Consider the following 16,124-nt stretch of genomic DNA (forward strand, 5'->3'; position numbering starts at 1 on the left):
ATACCAGGGTTTGCTACGCTACTGATAATGATATTTCTTCTTTGCTGTTGATACAATTGTTACCCTGAGCTGCTTTGTGTATATCAATCACTTCCATCAAATGCAAATGGTGTATATTATCCTGGCTTGATTAAATAAAGGTTTCCGACGATATTCCATTTCAGAATTCTTTCAAAAAAGATCAGCTCAATTGAATGTAAATTGGTTTGCCCGTTTTTCACCTGGTGAAGAATCAAAGGTTCAAAAACATTAGTGAAAGACATAAAAGTGGAATTAAGCACCATTTTTAGTTTATGTTGGAAGTAAGATCCAAAACTGTATGCAGAACAAATGGATGCAGCCCATTCATGAACTGATGCAATTCTTAACTGAACACAGACACTTTTGTGTATATCTTAAGAGATTCCAACTCATAGATAAAGATCACTGTAATCTCTGTGATACTCAAGATGGTGTATTACACTATCTTTTCAACTGTCCCGTGTTTGAGGATATTAGGCACCTCTGGAGGCAGCAAGTAAATCTAAACAATATGGACTGGCCTACAAACCCAGACTTCCTTGTTCATAATAAGGCCCATTTTAGCCTCTTCAAAGAGCTTATCAAACTTTATCTGACTAGAAGTGATATTTGTTAATCTACAAGTGGCATCTTGATGTGCATTATTGTTTATCTGTGACTCAAGACCTTCTGTGCAGGCTAAAGACTGCCCTAATGTATTCAACAAACTTATTATGTGTTCCTTCACCTGTAATGATATATGTCAACCTGAGGTGTATCACCATCTATTATGTGGCATGCTTACTATAATATAATGTACGTTTTTGTTTTTGCTCTAGAATGAACTAGAAGTGTGGTAACACTTAACTGTATAATGTAATGCAGCTATGTCTATGCATATACTTGCATTTATTTACTTTATTTTTTTAGTTTTGCTTTTTTTGTTTTTTTTTGTTTATTTATTTTCTCTTTTTCTCTCTACTACTATCCTAACATTTGTCTTTGGATTATTTTGCAATTGTCATCAGCATGTAACATCAATGTAATCTTTTCTATAATTTTTTGCCTGATTATGCCAGGTGGTGTCAGGCTAAGTGTATGTTCGCTGACTTCCAGGGTGAATTATTAATCTCGCGTCAGGATGATCTAGGGTCATTCACATGTGGGTGTGGCGGAGGAGACACAGATGACAAGAATCTCACAAAATCCCGTTTATTTTAAACGTAAAATAACTTACACTATGAAACAAAAATGTTCTTTAAACAATTGGGTGTTCAAATTGTTGAGGGTGTTTTCTAATGTTGCTCGAAGGTAGGCCTTGGGGCAATGGCAGGTGTGGAGATTCGTCAGTCGGTGTTGGCGGTCTGAATCCGTAGTCACAGATTACAAGTTGCGCACAACAGATGGAAAACTGCTCCTGTGTGTTGACTAACCGTGTGCAGGTGCAGAGTTGCACAATTTTCAGAAAGTGAGTCTGTCCTTGAAGATCGGGGATTATATCAATTTACGTTCTTTGTTTTGTTTTCTTCTGATTGGCTCCATGTCCCTTTTTTCTCGCTTCCCGATTGGTTCCTCGTCTGTCTCTAAGCAAAAGATGATTCCTGTTCAAGTCACCAGAAAGATCCACTTTGAAGAATCTACTTGACACCATCCGTTACTCTGGATGCGAAATGTTGATGGAACTTTGAAACTTGCACTCATATTTTCCACCATTGTTGTCTAATCTGTGACATTTTTTAAATTTAACGACCCGACGTGAACACACAATGTCCCTTTTCGTTATTAACCTTTCCTCTTTTCAAAATTTTTATGTTCTAATTATTTGTATATGAGTGACTTGTCAAAGGTCCATCTCTATTGGAGGTCATTCATTTACAATTATTAATCATTTAATTATTGTGTTATGTTTACATCAATAGCATTTTTTTTTCTTCTTCTTCTTGTCGCGGTTTCGTGTGACTAGCACAACTAATTTGATCTTTGATCGGTTTTTAACAATAGACAATTTTTTTTCTAGTTTCGTTTTAATAAATTTCTAATAATAAATGTTTAATTTCAACCCGTTTTTGGGACCTCACATAAGTAATAAAGATTATTTGATGATGATGATGATGTCGACAGTTAATAATTGGAGTTAATTATTATATTTATGATTATCATGAAACAGAAATTGAAATTAAAGAATAAGAAAGATACTGAATTTAATTAATTTTTGTCTCTATGTATTGTTTCGTCTAATACATTTACACGGTAGTTGTAGATTATATGTAATTTATGTTTGCATTCTGTTGCAGTTAGCTTAAAGATTATTAATATTGGATATTTCAGATTAAATTTTAAATATATTATTTATTTCATTGCTGATTAAAACATTAATTTTGTAGTTGAAAAGAGGACGTGAAGTGGAACGAACTCTTCGCATAGCGAGAGAATTATCAAACTTAATTATTTATTGCAAATCCGTTCAGTTTTGTCCCGAAAGTAAGTTTTCTTTTCTCAAATTTTAGACTCCAAAATTTGCATTTTAAAAGACAAAGAAACTAATCATTTATATTCATTCTTATTACAAAGAATATCATCTTTTTGTTTGCATTTTCATAAAAATACAGAATTGTATTAGAAATCTTAAAATTTTATTTGAAATAATAAGATTTAAAGATGATGATGATAATTTGTTTGTAAAAATTTTATTGTAAAATTTTAAAACAAAAGATATAAGATTTCTAATAACTGTGTATTTTATATTTTAATGAAGACTAGTTATTATTTATTAAATTATGTTGCAGGATACTGAAGTCTCCAAGTCTCCAAAAGCTGGAATGTACACAAATTAAAACTAAACACTTCACGCACAATCTTTCAGTAAATAATATGTATTAGAATTAATTAAAAACAATTATTTAATTTTATATTTATTATAAATATAAATATATAAATTTACATCTTATAAATGTCACTTGCACTTTCATGTATTTAAAACAAACTGCCATTCAATTGACTTGTTAACTTGATTAACTAGGTAATGTGATATCATTTCTAGAGATATGTTAACCAGTTGGATAAAGTCCATTTGCCTTTAAAGCAGGGATGTAGTTGTAACTTAAAGTGCTTGGTGCTAACTGGTACCCAAGTTTGAATCACTACTATCTACAGAGGCACCACCATCTATGGAGTTTCGTATGAGCAATGCACTACTTTGCGGCACAATATCTGCAAAAGTGCCTAAATCTGCCATGCCAAACCTATATATTGCTAATCAGTGCAAAAAACTATGCAAGAAATAATTTTCTCATTTTATTGGCCAAGGTACCTTATAGTACCAGGGTGGCCAAGCTCCTTGATAGTCTGAGCCATTTTTCAAAATTTGAAATTTTTCGCGAGCCGCAATTACATACATATTAAAAAGGTATGCAAAAAATTACAGATTACAAATTATATCCATAGCAAGAGTGATACAAATTGTTTCCTCCAGAGCACAATGTCAACTGTCTGTTGCAATGACAGTTTAGAAATTCAAAATCAGTCTGGAGTCGGTCGATAATGGATGATTACGCCACTGTTTATGTTCGTTCGCACAGTTTTCGATGAGTCATATCATTCTTAACTTGGACGGAAATGAAATTTGTTACAACGTTGCACTTAGTCTTTCATATTTGTTGTTAGTAATTTAAAAGACATTTTGAAACACATACGGAACGATAATAATTTTTTAAAATATAATAAACACAAAAATGAAAAGGGAACTCAGGTACATTTATCGAGAGCCACAAATAATCCTTCAAAGAGCTGCATGTGGCTCGCGAGCCGCAGGTTGGCCACCCCTGTTATAGTACATAGGCTAAAGTTCAACCTAGATGTTCACAAAGTACAAGGGCTTTGCCCTACTTAAAAAAAAGTATTTAGGTACCTCCCTGATACATTCAGGCATGAATACAGCACTGCTTTAAAGATAAAGAGAAAAAATCGATATTCTTCTTTTTAAATGAATTACTGAATTACAAGATGGTTATCTCACTTGGACATTATAAGTGGCTATTTACACAGATTAAGCTTCCACAGCACAATTTTTTTTATGTACTTGGTACTAATCTGGAAATTGAAAATGTCTTCAACACAGTTTGGTAGCCTCTCCTTCTCTCTAGGCTCTGGGACATGGAATGTCCCTACAACATCTATAAAATCATTATCAATTACTTTAAAGAGATGAAAGCAGTCCTCTTTAATGGTAACCTTTCTTTTGAGAGAAATATTGAACAGGGATGCCCACAAGTGTCAGTTATTGGCCCTGCTTTGTGGAATGTTCTCTTCAATGATTTCCTTGTTCAGAAGTTTGGGGAGGACTTTAAGCTTGCTTACGCTGATGACTTCTTTCTCCTGATTGCAGACTATTCTCAGTGGCACCTGGAGGAGAGAACAAATGTGGTATTTAACAGGGTCTTGGAGTGGGGAAGAAACAACACGTAAAGTACTACATTATTTTTCCAACTTTTCCAACAATTATTGACACGACTATGTGCCGGAAATAGCTGTTCCCTAACGGGTACTTTACACGGATTCGCGTTAGTGTACCAGGCCTGGACTTTAAGCGTGCACTGAATTAAATAATGACAAAGTTTGTCAAAAACAAATCAAATATTTAATAAAAAATTCTAATAATATTTAGTAAAATCAAATAACAATTTATTCAATGAAAATCAATAAGAATCAACCCGACAAAACTCAAATCAATCTATTTTCTAACTTAATTCTATTCCCCTTTGGAATTCGACAAAAATCAAAGACTTAATTTATGTACAATAATTCTTATGAATTAAAGATCCTAATCGTCACCTCAATATACCAGGAACCCTTTTTCTCAACTCTCAAGACTTTCTCTAATTGTCGATCCACAAATCGAATAACTTCAAAATCGCCTTGGAACTATTTTATCCTATCGGACACCTCTCTCTCATTTGCTGCTACAAAGCTCACCACGCTCGTTGCTAACAGAAGCTCATCTCGTTTATCTTCACTTGATGTTCAGACTTTATGCTGTGAGGTGATGTCACAATTCTGAATGCGATCACTCCCCTCATTTACATACTTATTTGCTAACAATAAACTTTTTCTATTTGTCTGGCAGCCTATTTTCTGACAATACTTGCTAACCTTTTACATTATTCTTTTTGACAATTTTTAGGATGTTTTTTATTCTTTACGGTTTAGCGAGTCCCTAAGTTGTGCTTGTGGGGTCTCCCCCCTTTTCTTGGTGCGGACTTACTTTTTTCCACTTGGGAGCGCGAGTGTGCGCGAGTTTTTTCTACGGCGCTTTTCTCTCGTCGATGAATTGGTTTCTCTTCTATTTTTAAGTTTCTAAGGTGAATGGTGAGGAAACCTTTGTCCTAACAAAACATAAGCCCCAAACAAAAATATAATATAATATAAAAAATAAANCAAAGTAATGAGGAAAAAAACAAAATCATAACTAGTAAATGTATATTTTTATAACTTGCAAACAAGTAAAAAATAAATAAATAAAATAAATATAATATAAAAAAAGCAAAAATAAAAGTAAATAAAAATAATGCTCGGACTTGGTTCCTTACAAACAGACTCTTTCAATCCCGGAAAATGTAAGGTTATTGTATTCACTGCCAAAAGAAAACAGTCCCTCTAAGTGTTCCAAAATTAGGATGGGTGGTACTAGCATCAAGTGCTACAAGCAAATAAAATATTTGGGGATGTATTGTATCTTGACCACAAGTTATCATTGGTATCAATATATATAAGGTATATCACAGACAGGACCAGCATTATTTTTAATGGGCTGGGAAGACAGGTTGGGATCTCCATAAAGAAAATTTGGAAATAATTTATGATAGTGTATTTGTACCAATTATTTCCTATGCCCCTCTGCTGCTTGGGTGGAGAACAATGATATGATCTACATGAAAAGAAGGCTCTTTAGTGCCCAGAGGCATGCTCTATTACTTCTGGTCCAGGTATACAGGACTACTTCAACCTGTGCCTATCCTTCAGGTTCTTGATGGAAATTTGGATATTTGGTCCTACCTCCTCTCCTGTAGTTTTGCTGTTCCAGCACTTTCCTTGGACAATGATCATACATTACCTCCTCTCTAATGATCATTAGAGAGGAGGTAATGTATTAGTGACACTCTACCTTCCTATCTCTGATTGCTCTTAGCAACTCAGCCTCTCAAAGAGTCCCACCTAACCATCTTTACTGATGGCTCCAAAACTGAAAATGGGGTTGGCTGTACATTTTATGCTAATGATGAAGAAATAATGTATCGGCAAATGCATGTACATTAGGCCTGTACAGTTCTGCAGGCAGAGCAACGTGCAATTTTCAGTGCTATTGAATGATGTGGAAGGAGCAGCTGCTCCCAGAGAATCAACATTTCACAGACTCTGCAATTTCCATTTAAATCCTTATGAACAGTGAGAACACTAATCCCAATAAAACAAATTTACTTCACTGATACTGCTTAAAAATGTTCTAATGTTCAGCCAAATCAATGTACCATACATGCAACGATTTTAAAGCACAGAGTAGAGCTCAAAGTCTTTTTCTGTGCCAATATTCATTTTTCCTATTTATTATCTTGGTAATATTGCTTCATCCAAAACTTCCTATAGTTGTAGTCTGTATAGGGTGAACTTTATTTGCATGTTCAGTCTTACTGTCAAATCTGCTTCCACTATTCTTATGCTACAACTTTCAAAATTTTCTTTACTTACATGTTTTAGTTTGACTTTACTTTTTCAACCTGATTTCACCAGTTTTTCATGGGATTGCATAAAAGCAATTATTCTTGCCTTTTTACAAGATTTTTTTATTTAAACAAGTCTTACATGAAGTCTTGGATGTTAAGGTTAGCAACTTCAATCACATGTGGGGGCCATCACAATCTGTCTAACATGGATCACTTTCCAAATATTAATAGTAGACCGATATTAATTAGTAGTCAGTCATTGACCATTCTGTCTTTCAGGAGGAGGTCAATGACTACATTTGGTTAAATTAACTTCAACCCTCTTCTGCAACAGTTTATTCTTCTTATTGGACCAGTGGTATATTGGCATTTGAATAGGAAAATTACATAATATGAGGTTAACCATCTGCACAAAGTATGATTTAAGTGGTTTTCAAGTGTGCCAAGTTTAAATATTTGGTTCATTTTTGTAAAGTTTCATTCATTGGCAGATTATCATTTGATATTCAGCTGTGATTGGTATAGTTTGTTAGAGTTAACATTAGAAAAAAATATGATATTGGAAAAAATTTATGGTATATTTTCACTTGTTGATTACTTGACCAATGAAATTGCTCTATTTTTTTATCATTCAAGTATCGCAATAAACATGACAATGGTAGGATAAAATAAAATTCTCTTTATATGGTTTTCATTTTAATATTTGTTATGTTATAGTATTGATTTATATAACTATGAAGGTTATCTTATGTAAGGGTTTATCACAACAAGTGAGCAATCTAACACATTTTAAAAATTCTTTAAATTGTGTACAGTTAAAGAATAAAGGATTTTTAAGATGTGTTAGATTGGTCACTTGGTATGATAAACCCTTACATAAGGTAACCTTCATAGTTACATATCAAATACAGTAAAACCTGTCTATGGCGACCACCCACGGTTCTTTTAAAAAGTGGTCTTTTAGACAGGTGGTCGTCCAATACAGGTGGTCCTGTAATAACGTATTTCCGTACGTATTTTGCGCACTTTTTAGCCATTTCTACTAAACAAAACTCGAGGTGAGCAAAAATAAGCGAATTTTTTCAACGATAGGGCTATATTGGTATTGTATTTTATTCTTATCGGATAACCCGATTTACAGGAGTCGTCATGATATTATAAGACAGATTTAACACCAATATTTTAAAGATTAATACAATACTCGCATTTTCTCGATTATAATGCACACTTTCTTTTTTCCGACTTAATTAATTCGACTCGGTTCTTTTCGTTCGCTCCTCAGTTACGTGTATTACGTCATCAATATACAAGCGCGTCCTATCTCTCCATCACTTTGCTTTTGGTTTTCGTTAGTTTAATCTTATTTTAACTTTAAAAATACTGTATTTTTTAATATTTAATATTTTCTTAATTAATTAAGTACAATAAGAAAAATTATTAATTAATAATAAAACGATTTTATTATTTTTTCTCATTATACGATTTCATTACAATCGCGGAATCGAAAAAGGAAGTAAAACTGATTTTTGCATTAATGCGTTTATTGTTTTTTGAATATTTTGCCTGCGAAAATTACTTGGATATTATTTTTCTAAAAATATCGTGGAAATAAGGTAGGTTGATACAGAAACTATTTATCGCACGTGTACTGTATATGAGCTTCAAAATAAATAAATAAAAATAGATTTTATCAAACGATGAGATCAGCCGATTAATTGTATCGTGTACAATATTTTACACCCCCAAGGAAAATACTGTAGGTCTAGGGTAAAATAAATTTTGTTTTCCCACAGTTAAACTTCGCCGCTAATTGCTGTTGTGATAACTTTAATACGATCTTCTAACGACAGCACTTTGCATTTCGGACATTTTCCAACAAACTGAAATGAATTTTCTTTGTTGCTAGACTAATTTATTAACACCTGCACCTAATTTCGAGGGTGGGAGAAGTGCCCTGGATGGGTTCGAACAAGAGTTTAGACTAATTTATTATATTAGGAGGGAAAACGTTGTTGAGATGGGTTCTTACAATAGTTTAGACCAGATACATTCGCGAAAGTGGTCGCTTATTACAGGTGTTGTATGTTGTTTCGGACCAAAACTCGATGCCCGCGGTCGCGTTACACAGGTGGTCGTTTAATACAGGTAACTTATACGAAGACTCTATGGATAAACTATTCCGTGCCAGAAATTTTTGCCCATTTTGACAGGTGCCCGTCGAATGCAGGTGGTCGCCTAAGCAGTTTTCACTGTACTACAATATATAATAGAAGGGTTAGAAGTACAAAATAATCTTACTGTTTTTTCTTATTTTTTGTCTGGGCTGACCTGCTAGTAGACATTACTTTTGATATATTAAAAGTAATTTGGTTTAAAAAGTTAAGAAATTATTCATCAATTGACTAATCTGTAATTATTGATACACAGTGTGATCAAAAAGGACTTTGAAAATGTATGGAATTTTACATAGAAGACTTACAGAATCAGTCAAGGCGTTAATTTATAGCAAAACATCAAAATTTATTCAAAACAATCATTTTAGTCTGATGCAAATGCCATTGATAATAAAGCAGACCTAAATTCAATTTCTTGCCAAACTAGAAGTGACATATCTGTTGCCACTGAATGGTTTTTAAATATTTAAATTGAAAATTTATAAGGGGAGATAATGTAAATTGGATATTTATAGTAAATACTTTAATCAAAAGCTTTCAGTTATTTTCCAGTAAGGGTTAATTCAAAAATGTTTTTCTGATAAACATTTTTGATCTGAAATTGAAAATCTTTGGGTCTTGATTCTATATTCATTGACAGTATGCTTAAATCAAACAATAATGTTTTTTTAAAAAATTAAACAAAAGAGATTCTTGGGATATATAAAATAGAAATAAAAGTAACAAAAAATATACAATTAAAATAAACATTTAAAGACTATATAACAAAACAGAGAAGTTTTCGTTACATTGTCCCTATGTCATGTTGTTATGTTATATTTGGTCACGTGATCGTATAAGGATTGTCATGCACACAATAGTTGTTTTTCATCTTTAAAATTTATGCAATGACCCTTTTTTCTCAGATTTAAATATATCTAATGCTTCTTGTATCTTGATGGAGTTGTCATATTTTGTTCTTTTGATGACGGTAGACTTGTCAAGGAAGGCTTGCACCTCGTTATCTGTTGTGTATGTGGCTAGGGCTAGTGGTTAGTTTCTTTTTGTTGATATTGTGTTTATTTTTAGCTACTTTTGAGTGACTTTGTGATGGAACCAATATATTCAAGTTTGTAGCCAAATCTGTCATCTTTCAAAGGAACTTCATATACCCCCGGTACCGTAAGATTATTATTCTTATCTTTTCCGTTCTTAAGAATGTTAAAGATGATAGGATTGCATCTGAAAGTTTATTTTGTTTCTTTTAGGTTTGCTATTTCTTTATACAGTGTAGCATATTATTGTTATATTCTAGAATGATACAGCTTGTATTTCTATGTTGATTGTTTCCATTTTCATCTTTAGGATCCAAGTTGTGAGTGTTATTGGGAATTGTACTGGCTAAATTTCTGATTAAGATTTTGGGATAACTGTGCATTGTGGCTATTCGTTCCAAGGTGTTTTAGTTCTTTGATTGTGTTGGAATAGTTTGTAGTGGGTAAAAGCTCTTTTGGTTAAGGTCCTAAAGGCTGCAATTTTATATATATAAGGGTCGTGGGAGCTAACCAGTATGAAAGAGGGTATGTATGTTGACTTGTAGTAAGCTTTTTTATGGACCCAGTTATTATTGATGTTGATTTTGAGATGTAGGAAATGTATTTCTGTGCTGCTGGCTTGGTCTAATTTTATAGTGAGACCATAGGGGTTGTTGTTCATTTGTTGTATGAATTTATTCATCTCTGTAGTTTGTTTTCATATAATAATAACATCAACAACATATCTTTTGTAAACAAAAACAGTTGTCATACACATGGCAATCCTTATACGACCACATGACCAAATATAACGTAACATGACATAGGGACAATATAACGAAAAGTTCTCTGTTTTGTTATATAGTTAAATATAGGTGTGAAGTGTAATTCATTTTAGTCTTTAAATGCTTATTTTAATTGTATATTTTGTAATTTTATATTTATTGTTACTTTTATTTCAATTTTATATATCCCGAGAATCTCTTTCATTTAATTTTTCAAAAAACAACATTGTTTGATTTAAGCATTCTGTCAACAAGTATAGAATCAAGACCCAAAGAAGATTTTCAATTGCAGATCGAAAATGTTTGTCAGAAAAACTTTTTCGAATTAACCCATACTGGAAAATAACTAAAGGCTTTTGATGGAAGTATTTACTTTAACATTCCAGTTTAATAAGTGGTGTTTTATCTCATTTCTAGTAAAATTGGGTTTAAGACTTTGAGGTCTTCTAAACAAATAACTAACATTCCCTGCTATAAACATTCCAATGTTATCTGGGAAAACATTTATTAGAGCTAGTTTCATTAATTCAATATTCCATATTTTTGTATTAAAATATTTAGGGATAAATTGTTAACTTAAAATTTATATGTTGTAAGTATTCCAAATATAGCAGAATTATGCTGTAAAAAATTTTAATATTGAATATGAAGGTAATATAATTTTTGTGCAAATAATCAAAATCTGTTCTAGTTAGTACTTAAATACAGAAAGTTTAATTATAAGAATATACAACATAAGTTATACTTGATAACTATTATATTATGAAGATAATTAAGTAAAATTTTTAAATAATGGAAGTTACTCTTTTATGTTTTTTTTTTTTTTTAATTTCTAAAACTAGTTTGAATAATAAATTTAAGATAAATTTCTTCAAACTACTGTTCGGAAATATTATGGATATTTTAATATTTATAATTAATATACTTGAATAATTATTAATTTGAATTGTATAATTGAATGTTCCAAATTTATTTGTAATAATTAATTTTTCATTTTACAGAAATAGGAAATTTTACAGAAATGTCTTCCTTTCCTGAAACTAAAGTAGAAAAATGGATCAGTCCAAACAATTGCCAATTTTTCATTAAATATCCTTTTCAGTTTTACATATTTAGTCTATATATATATTTGAATCTAAAGAAAAATATGATATATATATCTATATATCATATTTTTCTTTTTTGTTTAATTACAGAAATACACAAAATAAGCAATAATAATCTTCACTGCCTCTCGTTTGATATTACAATTTCCAGATAAAATTTGTTAATATGCCTAACTGTTGATTTACATGGTATTTGAATTACATGATTTTGTTTTTAACACTGTTGGGAAAATGCTACAAAGTTTAGTTTTGCAGTTTAGCATGGTTTTTAATTAAAATATTCCTCAGTCTTTTATTTTCATTGATAAAAGTAATGTTTAGACATACGTTAACTACTATTAAGTTTTACCATATATACTCGCATATAAGACGAGGTTTTATTAATTTTTCATTGTTTCAATAACCTAGGTTGTCCTATACACGCAGGTGAAAAATTAATTTCGTTTTTGCAATAATTTTTGTAAGCCGTGTATTCATTTTTTACTGGATTCTCACCTTCTGGTGTTTAAAAACAAAAGTCTTTTGTCTGGGTCGTTTGAATTATTCTTGAGTATTATCAGGAGTAAAGCAACAGGAAAAGCAAAGCTTTTGAATTAAATTCCAAAATTACATGGAAGCTCGATATAAGTTTTAATTCATTCCCATGTGAAAACAGATGATTATTTGGAAATCAGAATTTGGAGAAACTCGTAAGTGTAATCGACAAAGAGTGAATTTGACTGTTAAGAATTGGCGAAAAAGGTTTCCAATAATTGTCCAGCTTTACATGAACAAATTATATTGTCGATTTTACAATATTTTTTCTTGAAGTTTAAAATGCCAGTAATTTTTGTGGGACAATGTATGCATTTACATACATTTGATGTTTTATTTGTGAATAAACGAAATAAAATTAGAATTGTATTAATAAATCTAATTATCTTTATTTTGATCTTTAATTTGATATCAGGCAATTGATTAAAAAAAATTAAATAGAAATAGAAATAAAAATAAGTTTTTATAGGGAGTATTGAGACAAGACTGTCAACATCTTTGGTAAACTAATTAGAAGAAAAAACTGGAGTCAAAGAAATTAGTAACAGAAGTGGTGCAAGATTTTCAACTAAAAAATAAGAAACACTTTTCTTTATCAACAAGCAAAGAAGATGCAGAATGAATTCATTCATTTTATAATTGTTAACAAAAAACTGGAACCTCAAACTATTTTTTTTATTTCCTGTATAAAAGTTTGTCTTGACCAGCTTCAAAGCCAGAAGTAAATCATTGGGGACTAGACAGGAAACCTGAAAAAATTCTGACTGGTATTTTTCTTTCCAACCAGCACTAGACTTATTAGCTACAGTCCCAAATGCTAAAAAAAGGCAACAGTAGCCTGAGTTTATGTGATGATAGAGAAAATATATATATATACAGGATGTCCCATCAAGACTGCATAAATTCTACAGAGTGGGAATTCTCTCTCAGAGTATATAAAAAATGATCCAAGAACCACACTTCTATGATCCACAGTTTTTGAGAAAAATGAGAAAGAAAAAGTATGACATTGCATCCGGTGCATGGAAAATAAGCTTTATTGGAAACATGAACGTCGATACTTGCATCTGACATTATGCTCACATTGGAGGATGCCGTGAAAAGTGCAGTTGTGTTGAATTGCCACGAGGGTGATAATACAATACAATTAAGACAGTACAAAAATAAAAGAACAGTTCATTTAATAAGAAATGATAACACAATGCACTAAAAAAAGAGATTGGATGCCAGCTCTAAGACATTTGCCCAGCTCTGCCCAAGAAAACAAAAAAAAAACAACCCAATATGTGGACACATGTGACAAAACAAAGATTCTCATGCCTTACAATTTTGGTAAACAGGCATGACTGTGTATTACAAAACAAAATTCTTACAACTAACTTAAAACTAACTTATAAGTATAGAGATGAAATGGAAAATTAAAATAGACAAAGGAAAGGGAAAAGAAAGGGTATCTATACTCAGTTGATTTTTTTTATGGAGATGATTACTTTCTGTGATTCTCAGTGAAATTTTCTTGTTTGTCTTTTTGGGGATGTTAATGTATCTTTTTATTGAAGATTAAAGGAGACCATCTTCATCAACAATTAATTGAAGCATCAGGATTCTTATTGCATGAAGCCTTAAAGAAAGTCCCTTGCTATGGTCAGGATTGACCTCTCCTCTCCACTATCTCTCCAGTCTGAACTCTCCTTCCCGGTTGGAAAACCATTAGGACTATGAGCCTAAAGGGAAGAAGTGACAGTTTTTTGACTGGGAAGTTTTCTCTCCCCACAGGATGGTTCAGAACATCAGTCATCAACTGATTGAATTAGAAATGAGGACATGATATGATATGATTAAAAGTGTTTGAAGGCCAAACCTTACGGCATAGCTTTTGAAAAGAAAGGATGAAGAGTTTTAGAGTAAATGAGAAGAGGGAAGAAACGTAAAGAATGATAGGAAAGTGTGAAATGGGAACTATGACGCTGGCGAGTTCCATTTATTGAGTATACGTTAATTACAACACATGGGGCGTAGCCCACAGAAAACAGTATGGTCAAAATATATACAGAGAATAAGTCCGCATATGGTATTGCCTCTAGGGAGACAGGGAATGCATGCAATTGGCAGCTATGCACATGGGCAACTGACTTGATACCCAAGAAGCTGCTGAAAATACCAACCTGGAATGGGTTGGTGTACAAAAGCACAAAAATTAAACGTGAAAATAATAAAACAAATAACTAAAAATAAATGTGAAAAGTCCCTTAACAGCCAACTCGGCCAGGTTACAGTGGGAATACAACAAAATACAAAAGAGTCCCCCAATGGCCAACATGGCCTGGAACCAGTGGGGTGGTAACAGGACTGGAATCCCCAAATGGCCAGCTTGGCCATATTACAATTGGTGTTCCGAATGAAGAGAGGGGTACAGTCTAGAACAAAGGGGCATGACCCCAATGCCCATGATGAAGTTCTTTAAAGTATTTAATGTCCATTTACTCATGAAAAAGTCCTTTGGGTCACAGGGCCAATGGAGGCCACACCTGTACAATGTCTTGGTGAGGGTCTTTCTCATTGTCCTAAACTTAGGACACGTGAAGATTATGTCGTGGGGGATCTTTGTCTTCACCTGAACCACAGTCACATACTGTATTTTGTCTCCTTTGTGGAGAAATCTTCTTAGGTAGGAATGGAAGTTCCCGTGCCCTGTAAGGATTTGGGATAGGTAAAAATCAGGGGTGAAGTACTCCATCTTTTGCTTACTTGCAATGTCTGGCAGGAAATCATGGGTAGTTCTTCCAATTGTATTGCTGTTCCATCTGGCTTGCTAGCCAAGACGGTAAGTTTTTTAAGTTCCTCATGAAACCAACAGCTGGGGAGCTCCCTGAACACTGGTTCCGTTGATGATCTTACCGCGTTCTTTGAAGAAGATCGGCCCTCCTATCCCCCCAATCTGGCATTGGGGGAATGAGAGGACTGACCTAATCCATGTAAATGAGACTTTGAGGCCTTTCCCAGATAAAAACTAGAGGAAGGTTACTATTTGTGCAATGATGTTCTGTTTTGTGTTTAATTTGTGGACTAGTAGTAACGCTGTCTTGCTGTCACTAAGAATTTCCACAGAAGTTTTGTTTTTCTTGTTAAAATGAGTGTCTACATACTGGAAACTTGAGTATTGCCAGGCAGAGAGCCTTGCAATACTCAAGGCCCTCTGCCTGGTTGACTGTACAATGCCATTTCAACTTTGCACCCATCTGTCAAATGTTTTGTTTATTTGGTCCAATGATAATTGCAGAACACCCTACGCATTCTGGGGTCTTTGACCCATCTGTAAAGATTTTGAACTGTGGCTGGTTGTCTTGGGTAGCGGTGTGGATATTGTTTATAGGATTCTGGCTGCAGGTGGGTACAGTTTGTGGTGCCTGTGGGTGTGCCATATTGTGTTTAATGATGTACTTGGCTATGCTTTTAATACATGCTGGAAGGTCAATCTCTGTAAGGAGACCACTAGGATTTCTACTTAGGTGAAAATTCCAGTATGTTTCCAGGATTTTGAGGTCTAAGGGAGCTAAGTTGCCAGTACCTGGAGTGTGTTGGTAGGTGCTGTTCTGTAGGCTCTTGCTACAGTTAGCAGGCAGGCCCATTGGATGGATGTTTCTTTTACTCTGTTGCTTGGTGACTGTTTTTTCCCATACCTCAGCCCCATAGAGTACTGCTGGTTCAATAGCACATTTGTAGATTGTTCTGCTAGTATGATGCTTTTACCTCATTGGTTTCTACAAATAGAGTGCAGAGAAGGAGTGAGTTTAGT

General features: G+C 33.1%; 1 protein-coding gene across 1 annotated transcript in view; it reads left to right on the plus strand.

Moving 5' to 3' along the window:
• Positions 1–16,124, plus strand: part of LOC111628132 (1-phosphatidylinositol 4,5-bisphosphate phosphodiesterase gamma-1-like) — a 129,192-nt gene that overhangs the window by 101,261 nt on the left and 11,807 nt on the right. The window contains exons 15-16 of the mRNA XM_023371857.1: positions 2,385–2,481; positions 11,690–11,777. Coding sequence (XP_023227625.1) covers positions 2,385–2,481; positions 11,690–11,777 — 185 coding nt within the window. The remainder of the gene's footprint in view (positions 1–2,384; positions 2,482–11,689; positions 11,778–16,124) is intronic.

The sequence above is a fragment of the Centruroides sculpturatus genome, unplaced genomic scaffold, assembly GCF_000671375.1.
Source record: "Centruroides sculpturatus isolate CEXI.00-Female unplaced genomic scaffold, Cexi_2.0 scaffold511, whole genome shotgun sequence".
NCBI classification, from domain to species: domain Eukaryota; kingdom Metazoa; phylum Arthropoda; class Arachnida; order Scorpiones; family Buthidae; genus Centruroides; species Centruroides sculpturatus.